Source organism: Schistocerca nitens, chromosome 2 (genome assembly GCF_023898315.1).
Source record: "Schistocerca nitens isolate TAMUIC-IGC-003100 chromosome 2, iqSchNite1.1, whole genome shotgun sequence".
Classification (NCBI taxonomy): Eukaryota; Metazoa; Arthropoda; class Insecta; order Orthoptera; family Acrididae; genus Schistocerca; species Schistocerca nitens.
In genome coordinates, this window is record NC_064615.1 from 459419107 (window position 1) to 459444444 (window position 25338).

At 42.6% G+C, this 25338-nt stretch overlaps 1 protein-coding gene across 2 annotated transcripts in view; it reads right to left on the minus strand.

The window, feature by feature from the left end:
- Nucleotides 1-212: 212 nt before the first annotated feature.
- LOC126236347 (golgin-45) overlaps nt 213-25338 on the minus strand; it is a 48855-nt gene continuing 23729 nt past the window's right edge. Inside the window, exons 4-7 of one of the 2 annotated variants that reach the window (XM_049945579.1) lie at nt 10487-10615; nt 4970-5186; nt 944-1123; nt 213-733 (exon numbers count right to left, since the gene is read on the minus strand). In XM_049945579.1, coding sequence (XP_049801536.1) covers nt 959-1123; nt 4970-5186; nt 10487-10615 — 511 coding nt within the window. In that variant the 3' untranslated portion in view covers nt 213-733; nt 944-958. Of the gene's footprint in view, nt 1124-4969; nt 5187-10486; nt 10616-25338 lie in introns of both variants that reach the window. The other variant, XM_049945578.1, reaches the window with a different exon arrangement.

The following is a 25338-nucleotide window of genomic DNA, read 5'->3' on the forward strand; positions in this document are numbered from 1 at the left end:
ACCTTTTGCTCTTCTTGCTTCATGAAAGATGCTGCCATTGACCTATTGTTCTTTGAAAGATCATCTGAACCCCATGCCGCCCATCAATTCATCACCACTGATCTAAATTCTTTTTGTATTTTGATTTTGTTGCAGTAGATATTTGGAAATTTCATGTAATGTTTATAGTAAACATTTACTGAGCATAAAGCATTTCCTTAAACAATATTGCTTTTATTCATTTTTATCATCTACATCTTGGAATTTCCATAAATATTACAATATCATACAAAGACAATATTATGAAAAGGACAGTTGCTACTCACCAGGCCAAAAGCTTTGTTTGACAGTCTTTTGTTGTGCCTATATGCAAAGCAGTTTACAGCATTCCTGATGAATATACTTTTATACACTGTACACAATAGACAAAAATATTAAAAAATTATTTCTCTCTCTCTGGTCCTCAATGTGATATTCTACATAATTTATATACCTTTTATCATTAAATCACCACCAACTACCAATTTTGTACAGCTTCTCCTTCTTCCTGTAAAGTCTTGAAAAAGATTCCCTTTGCTCTAAAACAATTCAGATGTCACAAGTTGTTTGTGTTTCTGTCTGTTTTACCTTGTGACTTTTTCCATCTTTTAACATACTCCTGAGTTTGGTTGAAGAGCAAAGCCAGTTAACGTAATGTTATGCTAAAAGTGCTATTTTTCTGATGTACCAAAATCCAATTTCTGTTTCGGCAACACTGAAAATAATATACTTTTTCACTTTCATGTCTTATTTTCCTCAGTTAGCATATGACAAATACATTTCACTTTTTTATTTTGCAAGATATTAACAAGGAAGAAAAAGTAAATATGACAGGACACACAATAGGTTTTGAACTCTGACATTACATGAAATTCCTAGTTCTTATATAAGAATGACACAATGTTATATTCATGCCTCTGCTAACCAAGATGGGTGCAGGTCACACAAACTTAGTCTCACCACTGCAGTGAGAACAACTTCCAGGCACAACAGTGTTTGGGCCCATTAATAAGTGTCCTCCCACAGCAACTGCAGCGCCCATGACAGCACTACAAGCAGCATCTGGGTGTCCAGACAGCAAGAGGGGGTTTGGATTCAGCAACAGCTATTAAAAACAAAAGATTCTTTGGTATTTTATACTATAACTAACAGCCCATAACCTATTATGACAGCAAATAAACAAAGGCAATGTAAAGTATTACAACACCATCAAACAAGTAAAAAGAAATGATTATTAGAGAAATATGCCTGACGGAAAGGAGTGATGAAGTATATTAATATCAGTAACTGACATAAGCAATTAAAATTTTGTTCAAATACACTATTCCCTGAATGCCCCTTGAATCTGTCACGTAGATAAAATTTGTAATGGTGTGTTGTGAAATGCATCTTGTGTGTGTGTGTGTGTGTGTGTGTGTGTGTGTGTGTGTGTGTGGAGAGAGGATTGTCGAATTGTTGAAGGAGACCGAAGCATGAAAACAGAAAACAGATTCCTATGGGTGTAGGTTGCAGTAGTTGTTCATAGATGAAGTTGCTTGCTTAGACTAGTGTGGAAAGCTACTTCAAACCACTCTTTGATCTGAAGACCACAACAACAACAATGTTAAAAGTGACATGAAGAGAGGGAAGGAAGGTAGGGAGGAATAATAAGGGTTTAACATTACATTGATGTCGAAGTCATTTGAGACAGAGCACAAGTTCAGATTAGGGGGACAGAAATTGAACAAGTACCTAAGCGACACAGTTATAGAGAAGGCCAATTTCAGTTTATCAGAGAATTTCTGGGAACGTTAAGCACACCTGTAAAAGAGATCGTGTACAGAAGGACTCATCCTAGAGCACTGTTGAAGTGTTTGGGATCCCAACTATGAAGGATAAAAGATTAAAGTAAGACATCAAAACAATTCAGAGGCATTCAGCTTGATTTGTTATGATGGTCAGGCTGATATGTAGAGAGATGGAATTTCTCTGCAAGTTTTGAAAGCTATCTTTGAAGAATGCCATGGAAGGAAGAAAACATTCATTTTGTGAAATGCTGTTGAACAAGTTTCAAGAATCAGCATTTGCGACAAACTGTGAAATAATTCTATAGCTTATGATGTACACCTCAATTAAAAACTGAAAGACCAAGCTAAAACAGAATAGAGACTTTACCAAGACATACAGGAAATAATTTTTCCCTTCCTCCATTGCAACTGGAACAGGAAAGGGATGACTGGCAATGCTATAAAGTACCCTACACCAGACATTGTACTGTGGCTTGGGCTTTAATGTTGTAGATGTAGGAGTATAATTTAAAATTCATCTTGATATATCTAAAAGTACAATATGATTCTTATCATTTGACTAATATTTCGCTATAAGAACAGTTTATTCTGGCACCACTGAGTACCCTGTTAGGAACCTTCAGTTTCTTGATTGCCTGTCAACAGTAAATTGAGACTTAATTTTCTATCCACAAGTTGTTCATAAACTCTAAGAAATATAGTGTGTTGAAATGATTTTTGACTCTATCTATGAACCTAGTGGCTGTAGGTCTGCTACCTACAACAACTATCAAAACAAACAATAGTAAAATAAAGGTACAAAAATTCTTATCAAGTGCGGAAGACAGGTTTAAACAAAAAACTAGCACACCATCTTTTGGAAAAAGGAGTAATTTAACTGCCAAATGGGGTGTGGAACACTTGCAAAACTAGGAAAATTCTTATTTTATCCAAGCTTATTTTTCAATTTTACCTTCTCTTAATTTTAGCTCGTTTACTGCCCATCTGCCACTTTTAAACTTCAAACTATCTATGACAAAAAATCAGGGTCTTCCAAGAGTTTCATTGCAGATATAACAGTCAAATTGTCCAGCAGCCACTCCCTTGTCTAGCAGTTCTCATTAACTTTGAAAGTTAATTCCTAAGTAACATTGTTTCCTTTAATACTTATCAATCTTTTATCAAATGAATGAACTTGTACTATGAACAAAACTGTATTTGATTTTTGTTTGTACCTCTGTCTGCTGCTAGGATTCTGAATAATTTTTCTTTTACTGACAGTAAAATATATTTTTATTCTTGTGCTTAGGATGATATAAGCCTTTGACAGGGATAGGTTACGATAAAGTCGCGCTACAAGATATGAAGAAGATTGATGGATGTAGATGTTATATTATGTCAATCTTACAGGAGTGATGATATTTGGAGTGTCTAGATACACCAGTGTCAAGACGACAAATGTGATAACCTACCACATCATTTGTAAATTATGTAACATGAGCTGGAAGTTTGATATTTGATCATAAATCTGAGATGTTTGGACATTTTGAGAAGCAAACCAAAATTTTCCATTATTATTTAATAGTCTTTTCAGTTATCAACTTCATTTGTAAATTATGGAGTACAATTATCGCTGGCTGGTGGATAGCGACACTGTCTGTAGATCATTTACAAAATGACCCTGGATTCTCCCTACTCAGAAAAATAAGTGAAAAGCAAAGAGTGATGGTCCATCTTGTTTCAAAAATAAATGAGTTACCTAAGTGTAAAACAGATTAAATTCATTCCCCTGGAAATCTACCTATCAAAAAGCATTCCCCTGGAAATCTACCTATCATAGACAGTTGAAATGTTTGTGTTTCAGTTAAAGTAAGTCCATGGTGTGGTTAGCAGTGTTATTTCAAAGGTAATAGTAGTCATCCACACAGCAATACATTTTCTAGTCTTTTAAAAATACAAAAAGCATTCTCTATTATCTTTAAGATGACTAATTTCTCAATACCTGTTACTAAAAAATAATTACGGGCTCATAATGTGAACATTCAAAACATGCATCTTGGCTGAATTCAAAACCATATTTCTGCTTGGTTAATGACTGCTACATTAAATTTCTTTCAACAGAATGTTGTTCTTTCATTGACCTTTCAGACAAAATTTAAACTGCCCAGCTAGATGAGGAAGAACTAACCACTGAATTTTCCTTTTAAGAGAAAAAAAAGAGTTGACTAATTTTGCATGTGGTGATCTGATCGTGGTACAAGCAGTGCTTGTAGTAAAAATAAGCATTCTGTACAACATTCTAATTTCAGCCAAGATGTAAACTCTAAGGACAATATGAGAAATTATGAGGGCTATCCACAAAGTACATTACGTTTTGGAATTAAAAATAAATAAAGTATTGGAAATTTTTTTTATTATATACAGATGAAACCCACACTTAAATACTACTTTTCTACATAGTTGCCATTTAAATTAAGGCACTTATCGTAGCGATTGACGAGCTTGGAAATTCCTTAGTCGTAAAATTTGGCCGCCTGCGCTTTCAATCACGTAACGACTGTCTTTTGGGACAGAAAAGGTGTGATTTTTGTGGATTTACTGGAAAGAGGCACTACAATAAACTCTCAAAGGTATTGCCAAACTCTTCACAACCTCAGAAGAGCAATACAAAACAAGCGCAGGGGAAAGTTGGGCTCAAAGATCTTGCTGATTCACGACAACGCCCGGGCCCACACGGCAAATGCCACTCGTGAAGTTCTCGAATCTTTTACGTGGGAGTTGTTTCCTCATCCGCCGTACAGTCTCGACCTGGCACCGAGCAACTTCCACTTATTCCCAACAATGAAGAAGTGGTTGGCTATGCAGCGTTTTGATGACGACGCACAGCTTCAAGAAGAGGTAACCACGGGGTTGAAGGCGCAGGCGGCCGAATTTTACGACGAAGGAATTTCCAAGCTCGTCCATCGCTACGATAAGTGCCTTAATTTAAATGGCAACTATGTAGAAAAGTAGTATTTAAGTGTGGCTTTCATCTGTATATAATAAAAAAAATTTCCAATACTTTATTTATTTTTAATTCCAAAACGTAATGTACTTTGTGGATAGCCCTCGTAGTTGATAAAATTCCTCTCCAAAACACAAAAACAAAGGATTGCAGATATAAATAGAAACAAAATTATTCTTACATTTTCAGCACTGCGTTCAGCTTGAGTGCGAGTCTCCAACCCCGTGAAGTCTGGCTCATAAATTTTCCTCTGATCTGGACAACTGCCCAAAAACTGTTGAAGAAGCACTTCACTGAGTCTGTCAACTGCGACAGATAAGTCCAGAATATTTGTCGAAGATAGATATTCAGTGCGGTTGGCAGGATGGTCAAAGTTTTTCCGAAGTACAGCTAATCTTCTACAAAAATAGAAACAATGAGAATCTGTAGAAAGACACATGCACAGAGAGAGTGGAAGTTCTATGTGTACATGTTTTAATCTTAATTTTTATGCCCCAAAATTTATCTGGCAACAAACTAGTAATATAATGTATACCATTCAATAACTGACAAACATATTTCAAACAATGGAAAATCCAGGATGGAATGTAACAATATTATGAAAAGGAAAGCTGCTACTGCCCATAAAGCAGAGATTCTGAGTCACAAATAGGCACAACAAAAGACTCTCACAATTAAACTTTCAGCCAACAAGGCCTTTGTCTAAAATAGAAAACACACTCACACAACTGCCACGCACATGACTGCAGTCTCCAGCAGCTGAAGCTACACTGCGAGCAACAGCAGCAGTGCATGATGGGAGCGGCAACTGGGTGAGGGTAAAGACAAGCCTGGGACGGGGACGGGGAGGGATAATAGGGTAGGAGTGGGGGGACAATGAAGTGCTGCTGCGGAGCACGCAAGAATGAAGTGGAGAGAGGGTAGGGCAGCTAGGTGCAGTCGGTAGGTTAGATGGTGGGTAGGGGAGAGGTGGGGGGGGGGGGGGGTTAGCGGGAAAGGAGAGAAGTAAAAACCTTCATTAGCCATTGTTCTCATCCATCCAGCCCCTTAACTGTTCCCATTCCAGTGCTACACAGCGTAGCACTGGAATGGGAACAAGTAAGGGGCTGGATGGATGAGAACAATGGCTAATGAAGGTTGAGGCCAGGAGGGTTACAGGAACATAGGATGTATTGCACAGAGAGTTTCCACCTGTGCAATTCAGAAAAGCTGGTGTTGGTGGGAAGGATCCATATTAAACAGGCTGTGAAGCAGTCATTGACATGAAAGTTGTCGTGCTGGGCAGCCTGCTCAGCAACAGGGTGGTCCACTCTTGGCTACAGTTTTTCAGTGGCCATTCACGCGGACAGACAGCTTGTTGGTTGTCATACCGACATAGAATGCAGCACATGGGTTGCAGCTTAGCTTGTAGATCACATGACTGGTTTCACAGGTAGCTCTGCCTTTTATTAGATAGGTGATGTTTGTGACCGGACTGGAGTAGATGGTGGTGGGAGGATGTATGGGACAGGCCTTGCCTCTAGGTCTATTACTGGGATATGAGCCAAGAGGTAAGGGGTTGGGAGCAGGGGTCTTGTAGGAATGGACAAGGATATTGTGTAGGTTCAATGGATGGTAGACTACCTCTGTGGGAAGGGAGGTGGGGGGTGGGAAGGATAGTGGACAGGACATTTCTCATTTCAGGGCATGACAAGAGGTAGTCAAAACCCTGGTGGAGAATGTAATTCAGCTGCTCCAGACCTGGGTGGTACTGAGTTACGATGGGAATGCTCCTCTGTGGCTGGACAGCAAGAGTTTAGGAGGTGGAGAGAGACTATAAACATAAGGCATGGGAGAAATATTTTTGTACAAGGTTGAGAGGATAATTACGATTTGTGAAGGCTTCAGTGAAACCCTTGGTATATTTCGAAAGAGACCGTACATCACTGCAGATGCGACGACCACGGGTGGCTAGGCTGTATGGAAGGGACTTCTTGGTATGGAATGGACTGCAGCTGTCGAAGTAGAGGTATCGCTAGTGGTTAGTACGTTTGATATGGACAGAAGTACTGATGTAGCAATCTCTGAGGTTGAGGTCGACATCTAGGAAGGTGGCTTGTTGGGCTGAGTAGAACCATGTGAAGCAAATGGGGAAGAAGTTGTTCAGGTTCTGGAGGAATGTGGTTAGAGTGTCCTCACACTCAATCTAAATTGCAAGGATGTCATCAACAAATCTGAACCAGATAAGAGGTTTAGGATTCTGGGTGTTTAGGAAGGATTCCTCTAGATGGCCCATGAACAGCTTGGCATAGGATGGCGCCATGTGGGTGCCCATAGCTCTGCCCCAGATATGTTTGTAGGTAATGCTTTCAAAGGAGAAGTAATTGTGTGTAAGGATATAGTTGGTCACGGCAGCTAGGAAGAAGGCTGTTGGTTTGGAATCAGTCGGACATGGGGAAAGGTAGTGTTCAATACCGCTAATGCCATGGGCATTATGGATGTTAGTGTAATGGGAGGTGGAATCAACAGTGATGAGCAGGGCACCGTGCGGTAAAGCGACAGGAACAGTGGAGAGTCAGTGGAGAAAATGGTTGATATCTTTTATACAGAAGAATAGGTTCTGGGTAATAGGTTGAAGGTATTGGTCTACGAGAGCAGAGATTCTCTCAGTGAGGGTACAGTAACACGCCACAATGGGGTGTCCTGGGTCATTGGGTTTATGGACTTTAGGCAGCATGTAGAGGATAGGAGTGTGGGGAATGGTAGGAGTGAGCAGAGATGGACTCTGGGTTCTGGGATGGGTCTAAGGATTTTTGGAATGGGGTAACTGTGGCAAGGTTTGATGGTGGATGTATCTCACAACTGGTGTTGTTCTGCCAGGTAATCCATGCAGTTCAAAACAACAGTGGTGGATCCTTTGTCCACGGGTAGAATTATAAGGCCAGGATCAGATTTTAAATGGTGGTCTGAAGTTCTGTCTGAACTCCCAAACTGCCCTCTAGCTGCCCTACCCTCTCTTCACCTCATCCCTGCACACTATCCAGCAGCACTTCACTGTCCCCAACCCCTACTCTACTATCCCTCCCCCTCTCCACCCCAGCCTCCTCCTCCCACCTACCACTCCCACCATGCACGCTGCTGCTCGCAGTGTAGCTTCAGCTGCGAGAGACTGCAGTTATGTGTGTGTGTGTGTAAGTTGCTTTTGTGTGTGTGTGTGTGTGTGTGTGTGTGTGTGTGTGTGTGTGTGTGAGAGAGAGAGAGAGAGAGAGAGAGAGAGAGAGAGACATTATTTTTGACAAAGGCCTTTTTGGCCGAAAGTTTAATTGTGAGAGTCTTTTGTTGTGCATATCTGTGACTCTGCATCTCCACTATATGGTGAGTAGCAACTTACCTTTTCATAAAAGGCACGTAAGTGTTTTATATACATATTACATGTAGTGGTAGAAAAGTTACAGTTCTCACTGCAAACATGCCTTTGTTTTACATTTTGGACAAGAGGACTGCAAGTTAATGATGAACATTACAGTGAAGCATATTTGCAAATCATACCCATAATAACCAGTAGAAAAAACTAAAGAATATGTAAAGGAAGTCACACAAGTCCTGAAGCAGCTATTACCATACATCAATGGAAACTTAATATATTAATAATTCTTATTACTCCAAACGTTCTCAACTGGGGAGAGATCCAGCAACTTTGCTGGCCGAGGTAGGGTTTGGCAAACATGAAGACAAGCAGTAGACACTCTCACCATGTATTTGTGGGCATTATCTTGCTGAAATGTAAGCCCAGGATGGCTTGCCATGAACGGCAACAAAACGGGCATAGAATATCGCTGACGAACTGCTGTGCTGTAAGGGTGTTGCATATGATAACCAAAGAGGTCCTGCTATGAAAAGAAACAGCAGCCCAGAGTCCTAGTTGTCAGGCGGTATGGTGAGTGACAATCTGAGGCACCTCTTCTTCAGCATAGAATCTTATTGACTGGAACAGAATTGTCTTCAGTTACGAGCCCCGCTTTGAACTGAGCCTCGATGACCAGTGAAGATATGTCTGGAGATGCCCCAGACTGTGGTGGGATAGCAACCTGACTGTTGTCCACCATACAGTCCAACAAACAGGAGTGATGGTTTTGGTTGCCATTGTACTTCACAGCAGGACCCCTTTGGTTGCCACCCACAGCATCCTTACAGCAAAGTGGTATGTCAATGATATTCTATACCCCACTTTGTTGCCTTTCACAGCAAGCCAACCTAGGCTTACACTTCAGCACAATAGCGTTGTCCGCCTGCACGTGGCGAGAGTTTCTACTGCTTGCCTGCTTGCTTGTAGTAAGGTCGCAAGATCTCTCCCCAATTGAGGATGTTTGGAGCATTATGAGCAGGACCCTCTAACCATCTCAGGATTTTGATGATTTAATGTGCCAATTGGACAGAATTTGGCACCAACAACTCAATCAATCAATGCCAAGCTGAATAACTGCTTGCATATGGGAGAGAGGTGGACTTGTTAAACTTGTGAAGTCCTTTCTCCTGAATAAATCATCCAATTTTTTGAAACTGAAGTCATCTGTTTGTCAGTATATGTACATCACATCTACCAATTTACATCCCATTCAGCTAATTCGTTTGTGTTGTGTTAAGTTTTTTATCTCAGAGTGTATTAAATAAGGGCAGAGTAACATATTGGATAAATGCAGGAAAAAAGTTTGAAGTACTTTCAAACAATATAACTATCAGTTTTAAGGGGCATTTACTCTCATATCTGTGTGTGCTTTTTACAGCAAGCGACATGGAAAGTAACTACTTGCTGATGACATATGGTGCCACTCAGACAGAAAAACCAAAATCTCTATGACATAATGGGCTTTCAAAATGAGTGGGTAGCACATCTGAAGATAAAAGGCTGCTGACTGCCAACGAAAGGTGTGCGGGTAAAATCCCTCAGTCCGCATTTAAGAGTGTGTAGGTTCATTACGAATAACATTTCAGATAAAAAGAGAATAGAAACTTTTGATGTGTGATGCTACAGCAGAATGCTGAAGATTAGATGGGTAGATCGTATAACTAATACGGAGGTACTGAACAGAATTAAGCAGAAAATAAATTTGATGCACAACTCGACTAAAAGAAGGGGTTTGTTGATAGGACACATTCAGAGACATCAAGGGATCACTATGTTAGTATTGGATGGAAGTGCTGGGGATCAAAATTAAGGAGGGACACCAACAGATGAACACAGAAAGCACATTCAAGAGGATGTCAGTTGCAGTAGTTATTCAGACATGATGAGACTTGCACAGGATAGAGTAGCATGGAGAGCTGCATCAGTCTTTGGAATACAGACTACACCAACATGTTCACTACAGTCAAAAAATTCTCAGTTGTAGCTGAGAAGATGGCCAATTACAGGCATCTGGCAGATGAGGTACAAGTCATGTGGGTACAGAATCTCTGCAGATCATCCTAGTGGTAGAATAAAATGCCAGCATTGTCCCAAAGTAAATTGTGAAGAACCTACAGGGTGTGTACCAGCACCCCTCACTCTGTTGGTAACAGCATAATGTAGTTGTGCAGACAACCTGCAGAATAATTGCAGAATAATCTGTCACATTCATGAACAACACCATTTATTTACTAGTAAGAGTATTTCGAGCTGTTATCATTACATCAATACAATGTAAAAATTAGTGAGGTAATAAATAACCATACAACTTACGTGTATGCTCTAAGAAGAGAATCCCTCACTGTTGGTCTCTCTTCTAACATTCGTTTGAGGCCCTCCTGAAGTTCTGTTGCTTTTTGACATAAGGCTGCTTTCCATCTTGCCAGTTCCTCTACCATAAGACTTTCAAAAAGATTACCCAAGTTAAAACACATTCTTAAAGTAACACAGAGATAGTACTCCTTAATGAACATAGACTTAGAACCTACAAGTACTCCATGCTTTCCAAAACAGCTTGAACTTCATATTACACTGCACAATCCCAAACACAGCAAGAATAATCTCCACAGTAGAGATTTTTGGGCAGAGAAAATTAAAAATGTCTTAATGTTCGTAACTTGTCACTTTGATTACAGATTTTTAAACAATGAACTTTCATTCATGAGATATTGAATTAGACAATGTACTTGAGTAGCTTGCAGTCACACTCCCCACTGTACCACCCCACCTTGGCATTTGGGATAGACTGTGGCAGTGCCTCTGTGAAACATTAAAAGTTTTGGTTAGCCTTCCTTATATATCATGTTGAACTGCCACAAAACAACTCCTGTATGCCAATTTAGCAGCTTGATAGTTACAAGGCATGTTCAGAAAGTAAGTGTATTCTGACCATAACAGGCTGTGTGTGAGCATGCGTGTGTTTTTTTCAGGGTTGGTAGTGCTGAGTGGCAGAGGGTCCCCTGACTTGAGCAAACATCACAAGAATACAGTAGTCTGTAAGTTCACATTGTAATGTCTGGTTGTTGAAAGATTTCGGCAAGAAATTCCGCCATGTGTTGTGCCCCACTTCTTACTCAGGTAAGGAATAACACCTATTTTAGTTTTTTCGCAAATCAGTGTGGTTTATGTTAAAGATGTTACAAACAGAATGACTGTGTTTAAGTGATGTGGGGAGTTTAGTGAAGGCAAACAAATGTTCATAACGAACAGAGGAGTGGAAGATCTTCCCTTCTGACTGACGAGTTGGTGCAAAGAAGTTGAGGAAACTGTTCATGAAGGCTGCTGAATGATAGTGGATGGAATTTCTGAGATGTTTCCATAAGTCTCCAGAAATTTCTTATATGAGACACTCACAGTATTGCTGAGATACATAAAACGGTGTCCACGACGAGTCCCAAAACAGCTGTCAGAGCAGTACAAGAAAAATCAGGTCAGTAATGCCTGTGAGTTTCTTGTGCAACTGTAATTGGATGGTGAAGATGTACTGAGCTCTATTATGACTGGAGATGAAAAGTAGGTGCCTCATTACAGGCCTGAGACAAAAAGCCAGTTGTCACAGTGGCTTCATACCAATTCCCCATTTGTCAAAAAATTCAAAACCACAATTTCGGGCAAAAAATTACGGGTTCACTGTTTTGGGACCGAAAACGGATTATTTTGGTTGAATTTCTGCCTCAGAGGGAGACCATTGATGTGCAACAATAATAAGAGACCATAAAAAAATTCAAAAGGAACATTCAAAACAATAGGAGGGGAATACTGACGAGAGGAGTGTGCTTGCTCCACAACAATGCCCGTCTCCACACAGTTGTAGCCAAAAAGGCACTCTTGGACTCAGATCATTTTTTCACCTCCCTGAAGGCGCATGAGTGGAATTCAATTTTTAATGGATGAGCAGGTGCCATGGCTCACAACATACACAGAACAGAATGGAGATTATGGGGAAAAATAGTCCACAAGTGTATCAACAATATCCTCACAATTTTTTTCAAACACACTTTTTCTAAAAATATATAAAAATCTAGTACTTTTACTGTTTGAAAATGCCTTTGTACCTAGTTTCATGTTCGGTAGACCATATTCACAATAAATGTAAAATGTGTTGGACACAAAATTGCAGAGACAATTTGTATATACTTGCACACACATACACATACATAAATAATACAGATACAAACATCAATATATGGCAACATGCTGACCATTTACAAGTTTGGACATTTACAAGTTTATAAGGGAGAGATTATTTTTATTCAACATTTCCTCAATGGTACAGAAGTAGTAGTTAAGAAGAAACACCTTTAATCTACATTTTAAAACATTTCTGTTGTCTCGAAGTTCTTAAATAATATTCCCAAGTAATAAACCAAGTACCCCACTCCTTTCTTTGCCGTAATTAGAGTCATTAGTGGGAAGTGTAGTTCAATTATCCTCCTGGCATTGTATTACTCTCACACTGCAACGGATTATTAGCGACAAACGTCATGAGCAAATAAATGTACTGTGAGGTTGTGGTTAATATTTCCAGCTGTTAAAACAGATGCCTGCAAAATGTACATTTCTGAACTCCACATATAATTCTAATTACTTTATTTTATGTAGTGAGTATTTGCTGCTTTAGTGAGCAGTTGCGCCAGCATGTTGTCATACAGGGCACGATGAGTGCATGAAAAAATGTAAAATATGTTAACTTCCAGATTTCTATGCCTCTCCTCCTCCTCCTCCTCCTGCTGCTGCTGCTGCTGCTGCTGCTTTTGCAGCTTCATTGGACCACTTCAGCCAATCATTTCCTAGTCACCTTCAATAAGTTTTCTTTCCGAATTGTGAAGTACCTTTGCACACCTTGCGATCTTTTTTGTTGTTCCTCATATTTAAATACCCTTTTTCCTTCATCTGCCTATTTTTTGTTTAAATCTTATTTTTATATTTTTCAATTTCTTTATATATTTTATTCTGTTTTGCAAATTGTCCAGGGTTAATCCTAGCTTTTTCATATCCTCCCAGATTTCCTTTATCAATCCTACTTGTTGCTTCATGTTCCAAAGCTTCTCTATAATTTACTATAACTCTCTAAGTTACCATGAAAAGACCTTCACTTCCATGTGTCACCTCTGGTTGGGCCATCATCTTGTAATGATTTAATTCAGTCTTGATAGATAAACATTTTTATTGTATGTACACACTGTTAATTTTAGGTGTTTTATCATTTTATTAGTTGTTTCTTGCCGTGCTAGTTTCTCATCCAACTTGTATGTTATAACTTCTCCTACATATATAAACTGTTTCACTACTTTTACTTTTCTGTTGTGTGGTTGATTACTAGTGGCGACTGCTAGCATTATTTCAGTCTTTTCGAATGATATCTACAGTTCTACTTTCTGTGCTATATTTTGTACGCTTGTTATTTGCTTTCTGGCTTCTTGAATGTTATTAGGTAATAATATTAAGCCATTTGTGAATCCCAAGCAATTTAAGTTTATTTAATCTTTTTTGATTCCATTTCTCATGTTTTAAGGACTTCCCTTGTACCATTCCCGCATCATGTACTCCACACCACAGTGGAAGAGTAATAGCAATAAAGAGTCAATTTTATCATTTTCATTAATTTGGGATGGAGTCTGAAATTCATCAGTATCTATATCGCTGAAGATTTGTGGATACAATCTTAAGCTTTTTTGACGTATACCAAGGTTATGACATGCTGTTTTTGTCTTCTACTAATTTCAAAGTGATTATCTTGTCTGACTTTCTCCCCTTGTGTTGAGCTCTTTCAAAGCTTCGTAAACTTCATGGATTTTGGGTGTGTTTATATTACCTGGAGGTGTATCTGTGTTTATTTGAAGCAGTTCTGAGGGAATTACAATTTAGTAATTTTTTAAATATTTCTGCTGAAATTTCTTTATTTTCTTCCACTGCTATGGGCCACATTATTATTATTATTATTATTATTATTATTATTATTATTATTATTATTATTATTATTATCCTTTAACATTAATGTCAGAGGGTCATATGTTTGTAGCTATCTACCAAATATTTTGTAGTAATCCCCTGAGTTTGTTTTCTTACTTTTTGTTTCTATCATTAGAAGTATACCTTTTTGATATTAGGATTTAATCTTTCCTTTTTTTGTTGTCTCCCTTTTTAAGGACCACCAGCAACGTAGTGGAAGCATACAGTGGACATAGGTGGTTACTTAACAGCAAATGTCAAGCTATAATACATTTATTCTTTGTTTTCTTGATGGAGAGTGTTCCATTTTTTATGCTTGACTTCACTTGTCTTTGCAACTTTATTAGAGTTTGATAACCTGAAGTTTTATCTGTAGTTAAGTTAATACAAGAGCTGCATAGTCTAAAGCGGTGCTCCCGAAAACTAATGGTTAACAAGAAGTAGTGTGCATAGGGGATCAAGATTAGCAAGTCAAGAGGCTTTTGGAAGATCAAGAAGATACAATTAGCAAGCCTCCAAGAAGTCCCCAAGAACAACTTGAGTTAGGGAGACAAACTACTCCAATGACAAGCATGCACACATCAGAAGACAACAGTAGTACAATGAAAAACAGATAACAATTGAAAGTATGGACACAACAGTTATATCAAAAAAACCATAACTCTTGTTCATGATCATCAAACGAATTTTCACCTAGAAAGAGATCATTTACGGACACACGAAGTTCACAATGGCAGTAAATGTGCTTGATGCCTGAGCAGCAGCAATGGGAAAGGAGGTGATACTCAAACCTCCAACAGAATGACCATATACAACATCAAAAAACTTCTCAATGAGCAGACTGCGCAAACCACTGAGTCAACACATGTGGGAAGTGCTCATGGAGGAGCATATCGGTAATAGGACACCTTCAGAATATTAGAGTCATCTTTGAGGGATCATCAACAAAGTGGAGTTGCCAGATGCGACACATGAGCCAGCCAGGCTCAGTTGTCAGGCATGGTAGAAGTAGTGGATGTAACCTGCAGGAACGATGACATCCATACTGAGTTGGACAGTTCATGTGCAACATGCATGGAAATAGTTACAGAGGGAGATACATCACAAGTGGTGGCATGAATACAGAAAATTCAACAAACAGATGTCACTAAATGACTGCTAGAGCTCACACGGCAAGTGACATCGTTACAACTGTAGGTATCACAACTGTTGAAAAAAGAGAATAGCATTCAAGAATTACGGAAAGAGTGATGAGGCAAACCATGGCTGTCAACAAGAATAAAAGTGTTGGTACAACCAGTATTCTGAGGACAGAGCTTGGAGATGTTGGTTGGTTGGTTGGTTGGTTGGTTGGTTGGTTTGTGGGATTGAAAGGACCACACTGCTATGGCCATTGGTCCCTTTTACCAAAAAATTTAAACACCCACACAGAAGAAAATGCACAATGGAGACGACAAGAGACGACACAGGACAAGAAAGACTCAGACAGAGACCAGACAAAAGGAATTATAATCACACAGAGTGTGACAGGGGTTGGCCGACCATAGACAAAAAAAAGGAAAAGCCAACCATCCAGAAACACACTAAAAACCTCAGTCAAAAATCGTAGGCCAGAGACCAGACTCAATAAAAAAAAAAAAAAAAAAAAAAAAAAAAAAAAAAAAAAAACGACAAACACTTAGATTAACTGATAAAAGCCCCCTGCCTGAATAAAACGCAAAACTAAGCCTGCCATAGCAGCGTCATCTGTTAAAAGGGCAGGGAGCGTATCAGGCAGCACAAACGTCTGCCTGAGCACAGCTAAAAGGGGACACTCCAACAAAATGTGGACTACCGTCAAAGCTGACCCGCAGCGACATAGAGGCGGGTCCTCATGGTGCAGTAAATGGCTGTGTGTCAAGCAGGTGTGGCCAATGCGGAGCCGACAAAGGACAACTGAGTCCCTTCGAGGGGCTCGCATGGAGGACCACCACACATTTGTCGTCTCCTTGATGGGACGGAGTTTGTTTGGTGTGGTCAGGTTGCGCCATTCAGTGTCCCAAAGTTCAAAAACTTTGCAGCATAAGACAGCTCGCAAATCAGTCTCCGGGAGCCCGATGTCCAGAGGTGGTTTACTGGTGCCCTGTTTGGCCGGGTGGTCAACATGTTCATTGCCCGGTATCCCAACAGGGCCTGGGGTCCACACAAATACCACAGAACGGCCTCAACGGGCAAGAGTATGGACGGACTCCTGGATAGCCATCACCAGGCAAGAGCGAGGGAAACACTGGTCAATAGCTCGTAAACTGCTAGTCGCTGGCATGAAAGATGGTGACCAGCTCAGCAGTGAAAACACTGCAGCCAGTCGGCAATGAGTGTTGTTCGTAATGGTCCCCTAGTGTGAGAGCATAACCGACACAACCAGCAAGCATCAAACCGTCAGTGTAAACAATGCCAGAGACCTGATACGTGGCAAGGATGGAAAGAAAGTGGCAATGGAAGGCCTCAGGAGGGACTGAGTCCTTCGGGCCCTGTGCCAATTCCAGCCGAAGGCATGGGCGGGGCACACACCACGGAGGTGTACGCAGAGGGGCCTGGAAAGGAGGTGGAAGAGGGAAATCCCCAAGCCCAGAGAGAAGCTCTCTGACGCGGACTGCGACCGTACAACCCGACCGGAGCCGACATTCTGGTAGATGGACGACCGACTAAGGGAACAGGAGATGATAAGTAGGATGCCTGGGCAAGCTACAAACATGTGTAGCATAAGTGGCCAGTAAACGTTGGCACCGTAACCGCACTGGAGGGACACCAGCCTCCACAAGTATGCTGTTCACAGGGCTGGTCCGGAAAGCTCCAGTGGCAAGTCGGATCTCGCTGTGAAGGATGGGGTCCAGCACTCGCAACACAGAAGGGGATGCTCAACCATAAGCCACGTTCCCATAATCCAGACGGGACTGAATTAATGCCTGGTAGAGCCGTAAGAGGGTAGATCGGTCGGCTCCCCATCTGGTGTGGTTCAAGCAACGCAGAGCATTAAGATGCCGCCAACACATCTGTTTAAGCTGCCGAATATGAGGGAGCAGAGTCAACCGGGCATCAAAAACCACACCCAAAAACCGATATGTCTCCACCACAGCAAGAGGTTCGCCGTCAAGATAAAGCCACGGCGCAGGGTGAACAGTGCGTCGCCGGCAGAAGTGCATAACGCAGGTCTTGGCAGCCAAGGAATGGAAGCCATGTGCTACAGCCCAAGATTGTGCCTTGCAGATAGCGCCTTGCAGCTGACATTCAGCAGCTGCAATGCCAATGGAGCTATAGTAGAGGCAGAAGTCGTCACCATACAAGGATGCTGAGACAGACGTTCCTACCGCCACAGTGAGCCCATTAATTACAATTAAAAACAGGCAGACACTGAAGACAGTTCCCTGTGGTACCCTGTTCTCCTGAACACGGGGGGGGAACTATGGGAAGCGGCAACTTGAACGCGGAAGGTACAATGTGACAGAAAATTTCGTATGAAAATCGGCAGCGGACCCTGAAGACCCCAACCATGAAGCATAGAGAGGATGTGATGTCGCCATGTCGTATCGTATGCCTTCCGCATGTCAAAAAAGACAGTGACAAGGTGCTGACGGCGGGCAAAGGCCATACGGATGGCAGACTCCAGGCTCACCAGATTATCGGCAGCAGAGTGGCCCTTACGGAACCCACCCTGAGACGGAGCCAGAAGGTCCCAAGACTCAAGTACCCAACACAACCGCCAGCTCACCATGCATCCGAGCAGCTTGCTAAGAACGTTGGTGAGGCTAATGGGGCAGTAGCTGTCCACCTCCAGTGGGTTCTTGCCAGGTTTCAAAACGGGGATTACAGTGCTTTCCTGCCATTGCGATGGGAACTCACCCCCAACCCAGATACGGTTGGAAAGGTCTAGGAGGCATCGCTGGCAGTCCACCGAGAGGTGTTTGAGCATCTGACAGTGGATGCGATCTGGCCCGGGAGCCATATCAGGGCAAACGGCTAGAGCACTTTTGAATTCCCACTCACTGAATGGAACATTGTAGGATTCAGGGTGGCGCATGTGAAATGAAAGGCTCCGATGTTCCAACCGCTCTTTAATGGAGTGGAAGGCCAGTGGGTAATTCACAGAAGAGGAACTCTGAGCAAAATGCTCTGCTAAGTGGTTCGCAATTGTGTTGGGGTCAGTACAAACTGCTCCATTCAGTGTATGCGCAGGGACACTGACAGGGGTCCGATAGCCATAGAGGCGCCTAATCTTGGCCCAAACCTGCGATGGAGAGGTACGGGGGCCAATGGTGGAGACATACCGTTCCCAGCACACCTGCTTGTGTTGGCGAATGAGGCGGCGGGCCCGCGCACAGAGCTGTCTAAAAGGCGATGAGGTGTTCTAATGAGGGATGCCGCTTGTGACACTGGAGTGCCCGCCTGCGATCTTTAATCGCCTCAGCAATCGCAGGCGACCACCAAGGCACAGTCCTTCAACGAGGGGACCCAGAAGAACAGGGAATGGCAGATTCTGCGGCACTAACGATGCCGGTGGTGACTGAGTGAACCACTGCATCAATGACGTCATTGGAAAGAGGCTCAATAGTGGCAACGGAGGAGAACAAGTTCCAGTCAGCCTTATTCAAGGCCATCTGCAGGAGCGCCTAGAAGAGTGACGCTGTGGCAGTGACAGAAAGATCGGAAAGTGGTCACTACAGCACAAGTCATCGTGCACTCCCCATTGGACAGACGGTAAGAGGCTAGGGCTGCAGATCAAAAGGTCGATAGCTGAGTACGTGCCATGCACCACACTGAAATGTGTGAAGTCACCATCATTTAAAAGGGAAAGGTCGAGCTGTGCCAATACATGCTCAACGGTGGCGCCTCGGCCTGTTGCCACTGATCCACCCCACAGAGTGTTATGGGCACTGAGGTCGCCCAGTAACAGAAAAGGGGGCAGCAATTGGGCTATCAGCACAGCCAGGACATGCTGCGAAACATCACCATCCGGTGAAAGATGCAGACTGCAGACATTAACAGCCTATGGCGTCCACACCCAAACAGCGACAGCCTCTGAAGGTGTATGTAGAGGGACAGATTCGCTGTGAAGGCAATGAAGGACTTAGATGCAGATGCCACCAGATACCCTTCATAAGCTGCCCAGTTCCTATAATAACCCTGATAGCCACGGAGGGTGGGGGTTTGCATTGCCGGAAACGAAGTTTCTTGAAGAGCAATGCAGAGGAAAGGGTGAAGGCTGAGAAGTTGTCGGAGCTCAGCAAGATGGTGGAAGAAACTGCTGCAGTTCCATCGGAGGATGATATTGTCCATGGCTGAGAAAGGCATTAAGGGACTGGGGAGGCAGATTACGCCGCTGGGTCACCTACTGCCACCGATTGAGCACCTGTGCAAGTGCTATCCATTGTGTCTGAGGGACCGGCGAGATCGAGGTCTTCAGCGGATGCCAGGTTGCGGTGGGGTGGGTGCCACCGCATGTTCCTTGGCCTTAGAGGTCTTTCTCTTGGACTTCTCTCGCTGCTCCTTGGATTTCACTGGCTGGGAGGGCTTCACCGATTCAGTCTCCGGGACAGAGGAGGATCACAAAGCCCTACGACCAGCTGCTTGTGGGCACTTATGCGACTTTCGGGCATCATCCTTCCCGCTTGTGGAAACCTGGAAAGGGAGGGACCCAAGGGACCCCTTGCGAGTGAGAGCAGCCAAAGAAGTTGGATGCTTCTCCGGCTTAGAAGCGGGGACGGACGTCCCCGATGGGTGGGGGGGTGTTGCTCTTGAGGTAGATGGCGCAGGAGCAACAGGGTGGGTAGTGCCCCCTACGTGCAAGGGGGCATGTGGAGTGGTACAGCTCGGCGATCTGGCTGGAATTCGCTGATCTGATAGGGCTAGCACGGTTGTTGTAGCAACGGCGTATGAAGATGTCATATGTAGTCGGTCATATTTCCTCTTAGCCTCAGTATAGGTCAGTCGGTCCAGGGTCTTATATGCCATGATTTTTTGCTCTTTCTGTAAGATCCTGCAGTCTGACGAGCAAGGAGAATGATGCTCTCCACAGTTGACACAGATGGGAGGCGGGGCACATGGAGTATTGGGATGTGATGGGCGTCTGCAATCTCGACATGTGAGGCTGGAAGTACAGCGGGAAAACATATGGCCGAACTTCCAGCACTTAAAGTACCGCATCAGGTTAGGGATATAGGGCTTGACATCACATCGGTAGACCATCACCTTGACCTTTTCTGGTAATGTATCACCCTCGAAGGCCAAGATAACGGCACCGGTAGCAACCTGACAATCCTTTGGACCCCGATGAACGCGCCGAACGAAATGAACACTTCGACACTCTAAATTGGCTCGCAGCTAGTCATCAGACTGCAAAAGTAGGTCCCTATGGAAAATAATACCCTGGACCATATTTAAACTCTTATGGGGTGTGATGGTAATGGGAACATCCCCCAATTTGTCACAAGCAAGTAACCGTCGTGACTGGGGAGAGGAAGCCGTTTTTATCAAGACTGACCCAGAGCGCATTCTTGACAAACCCTCCACCTCCAAATAATTGTCCTCTAAATGCTCTACGAAGAACTGAGGCTTTGTGGACATGAATGACTCCCCATCAGCTCTCGTACAAACTAGGAACCGGGGCGAATAACTACCACTGCCATCCTGAGACTTACGCTCCTCCCATGGTGTGGGCAGGGAGGGGAACATTTTGGGATCGTATTTCTGAGCATTAAATTGAGCCCGAGAACGCTTAGAGACACCAGCGAGAGAAGATGTACCACACTTCATTGCGGGTCATCTGCCCTGCCCTGATGCCACCCACTCCGACCAACGGCCCTCCCCACGGGCGCCACCCAGCCACAGCAATGGCCACCTGGCAGGATGGCCATTGTTGGGAGTCCCGATGCCCCAGGGAAATAGGCATCTACTCCTTGGCATACGTGGGGAGTTAACGGCGCAGGCACCAGCAGAGCGATCCCTGTTTTGTCAGGGGGCTACAACCAACAGGGTACATGGCAGCCCCACCACAACGGACTGGCTACCGTGCTGGATATTAGGTAACAAGTAGTCCATGTTCGTTGTCAGTGCAGAAAGCAGCACTGCGCATTGCAGAGGCGGAACATGCATGCAGGAACGTATCCATACGCAAGAGATGGAGAGCGGGCAGGACTGCAATACAACGATGAATAAGCTGGCGAAAGGTCTCAACGCACGATGGACACAATGCACCAAGTAAGGCGCCCTTCCCCAATCGGCTCGCTCTTCGGAAGAATTTTGAGATATGGAGGTCAAACCCAACAGGGGACCACCACATAAAGGCCAAAATGTTTGAGGCTCCTTTTAGACGCCTCTTACGACAGGCAGGAATATTGCGGGCCTATTCTTACCCCCAAACCTGCAGGGGGGAGCTTGGAGATGTTCAAAGCCATGCAGGTATCCAAACTGCTGCAGCAGCCAGCAGTACGCACGGTGGGCTGCGACATTTGAGAATAGCACCTACAACAGAGAGGTGGGGCCAATGTGGATTACAGAAGGGCAAGAAATGTCAAAAATTTTCTTTATAAATGATAGAGCGCAGCAATCAGTCTTCTTGAGTATTCAAATAACTGTGACTGATGCCCAAACAACAGGGAACTGACGTGCATTGATAATGGCTAGGCACTAGTCAAAATTCTGGATTTGCGTAATAAAACGTGCAAAAAATTCTTACTGCTTCCAGAAGGTTGTATGTCAGGGATATTAAATCAAAGTGCTGTTACCTAGTGGATTCAGATGTCACTGTACCACCTTTTGCAGACTATAAGGACACAAACGACATCACATTAAAGTAATTAACACCAGCAAATAAACTGGCTATAATTACTCAATGGATGTGCAAGTTAAAGGTGGATTTAGAGTTTGAGCAAAGCAGCTGCTGGACTTTCATTCTGACGGAGGTTTCAGAAGCAATATTATGTGCAGATTTTCTTTATCACATGAAAATCATAACAGACATAAATAACACACATTTCAAAAGAAATTACAAGATAGTAACTGATATATTGGGACAAGACAATTAGCTCACAGACAAACATAAATACAGAGCAGTGTCACATGTCGAAAATACCAACAATGTGATAAGCAAGCCCAAAATGATTCACAAGACCATGCATTACATTTACAGCATACTTAGTCAACTAGTTTATCAACAGCCTCACAGTTTAGCACCTGACGATTTAATAGCAGCAAGAGCAGAATTTGAGGAATTACTGATGGTAGGTGTAATACATAGATTAGATAGCCCATAGGCATCACCTGTAAGTGTGGTGAAGAAAAAAAAGACGGGTCATGCAGGCCATGTGGAGATTTTCACAGGTTGAATGCATGTACCGTACCACACCATTACCCAATATATAACATTCGTGATTTCACAAACGAGTTAGCAAGGGTGAAGATATTTGACCTCTATGGCTGTCAAAAAGCTAATCATCAGATACTGGTAGTTGACGAGGATGTATCTAGGATGGCAGTTACAATGCTACTTGGTTTATTCAAGTATGTATGAATGCCTTTTGGGTAGAAAAATACAGCACAAACAGGGAATGATTCACAGATGAAGCACAAAGAGTTTGTTTTGCCTATCTTGACGACATACTGGTGTCACTGACATCAGAAGAACTGCATGAGAAGCAACTGTCTCATGTGTTTGAATGTATCAAGTATGGCACAGTAGTCAACGATGCAAAGTGTGAAATACAAATACACTAAGTGACATTTTTGGGTATTGAAGTTTCAGCAGATGGAATACACAGCTCAGAGATAAGATAGCAATCGACCAGACCCTTAACCAGCAACTTTGAAGACTTATGGGTGCAGTCAATTTCAATTGACAGCATCTGCCAAAAGCAGTGGAGGTAAGGGCAACATTAACAGATGTTCCTGCAGGAAAACACGTGAATAGCAAGTGTCTATTACAATGGAATGCGGGCATGGACACCACATTTCAAAATATAAAAACAAACTTACAAAAAGCCGTACTAATAGCTCACACGGTACTGCAGGCACCTCTATCAGTAGTTGTAGACACCAGCCAGCAAGCATTGGGAGTAACACTAGCTCAATGCTTATGAAATGGAACTGTTGGCGATCTATGAAGCGATCAGGTACTTCCGCCAGTATGTGGAGGCAAGAGCATTTACTGTGTACACTGACCATAAGATGCATTCATTAAATTGAGAGATGGCTGTTCTCTTTGCCAGTTTTGGCAACTGGAATATATTAATCAGTTCACAATAAATAGTTCACAACAGATGTTAGAGACAGAAAAGGAGCTGAAAACGCAATTGTGGATTTCCTGTCAAGGGTTGAGAAAATTTTACAGGCTACTGGTTACGAACAATTGGCAGCACCGCAAACACACGAGACACAGTGACAAGATTATCAGCAAGACGTGATGAAATTAGGAGGCAAAAATGTTAAAATATAGTGTAACGCAACAGAGGATAGACCTAGGCCTTCCCTTCTGACGGAGCTATGGAAGGTTTTTTTGGCAATATTCACTGGTTGAGTCATCCAAGTATCAGATAAAGCTTATGACAGTGCATTTCATATGGCCAGGCATAAAAATTATTGCCGCAGTTGGGTAAATGTATGTATGCCATGCCAAAGTAGTAAGACTGGATGATATGTACACAAAAGTATCAGAGAGTTTCTGCCAATTACAAAGAAATTCTCACAAGTGCACTTTGGTATTTTGGGCCCATTATCATCTTCCGAAGGGTACGAATACTTACTGATGACAGAAGATTGTTATACAAGATGGGTGGAAGTATCACCACTGTCAGATTCCATCAAAAGTTGTGTGCATCACAACTCCCACATCAGTGTTAATAACAAAAGGAGGGTCACCATTGGTCATTGAAGTAGAAATCTGTATTTCTGTTGCAAACTGATTTCAATCACTTCGTGACCATCATCAGTGCTAGTATTAAAGCCTTGTGGACTCAAATGCAAGCAGTAAAACTGCAATATCTGCACATATCAATGAAAAGTACTTATCAGGCTGAAGGTACAAATGCAACTGGACAGTGCGGAATTGCCCAGCTGCATTTGTACCTTTAGCCTGACAAGTACTTTCATTGATGAGGTTTTACTGTTTGTATGAGTCCAAAGCGCTTTAATACTAGCACTGATGATGATCACGAAGTGATTGAAATTGATTTGCAAGAGAAATAAAGATTACTACTTCAACAATCACTGCTGACCTTTCTTTTGAGAGTACTTTTGTTGTCATGGATTGTGTGTTTCACGTGTCCACTGCATGTGACAACCAATCACGTGTGACAATTTGAATTGATTTTGTTTCTAGAATTGGCCCTACTACGAAGAATTTGAATTGTACTATCGCATATCACCCAGCGAGCAACAGCACAGTTGATACTAAAGGCAGCCTTGATACCGTATACCGAAAGACTGCTGGACTTCGGTGTTGCCATTAGTGCTGCTAGGCCTCAGAGCCACATGTAAGCCAGAACTATGCACTTCCATCGCTGAACTGGTTTATGGAGAGACCCTAAGATTACCAGCAGAGTTCTTCACAGAACCACAGGATGAGGCCGTAGGTGACATGCCTTATGTATTGCAGCAGGTGCGTAATCACATGGCGAAGCTACACCTGACATCAGATTCCCGACACAAATATACCATTTGTGAATAGGGGGCTAAGAAATTGCCTATAGGTCTGGTTGCTAAAAGGTGCCTTACAGTTGCCGCTTTAGCCACCATATACTGGACCATTTAAAGTTTTGGCAAAAGACAAACATACACTTCAAATAGACCATGATGCAAAGTGACAAACTATCTCCATTGAGAAAGTTACACCTGCACACATGTTGCCGCCTGAAGATAACACACAACGGGAACAAGCTGAAGAAACTCAAGAAGAGGTGACAGCCCCAGGAAGGAGCGCAGTAAGCCCCACACAGAGGTTCATCACAAAAGAGAAGACATCATTCTCACAGAAGCACTCTAGGGCAGGCAAGATGGGAGCACAAAGGGTGGGGGGACTGTGTAGGAACCACCAGCAACACAGTGGAAGCATACAGTGGACACTGATGGTTACCCTGTGACAAATATCAAGCCGTAATATGTTTATTCATTGTTTTCTTTGTGGAGAGAATTCCATTTGTTTAAAC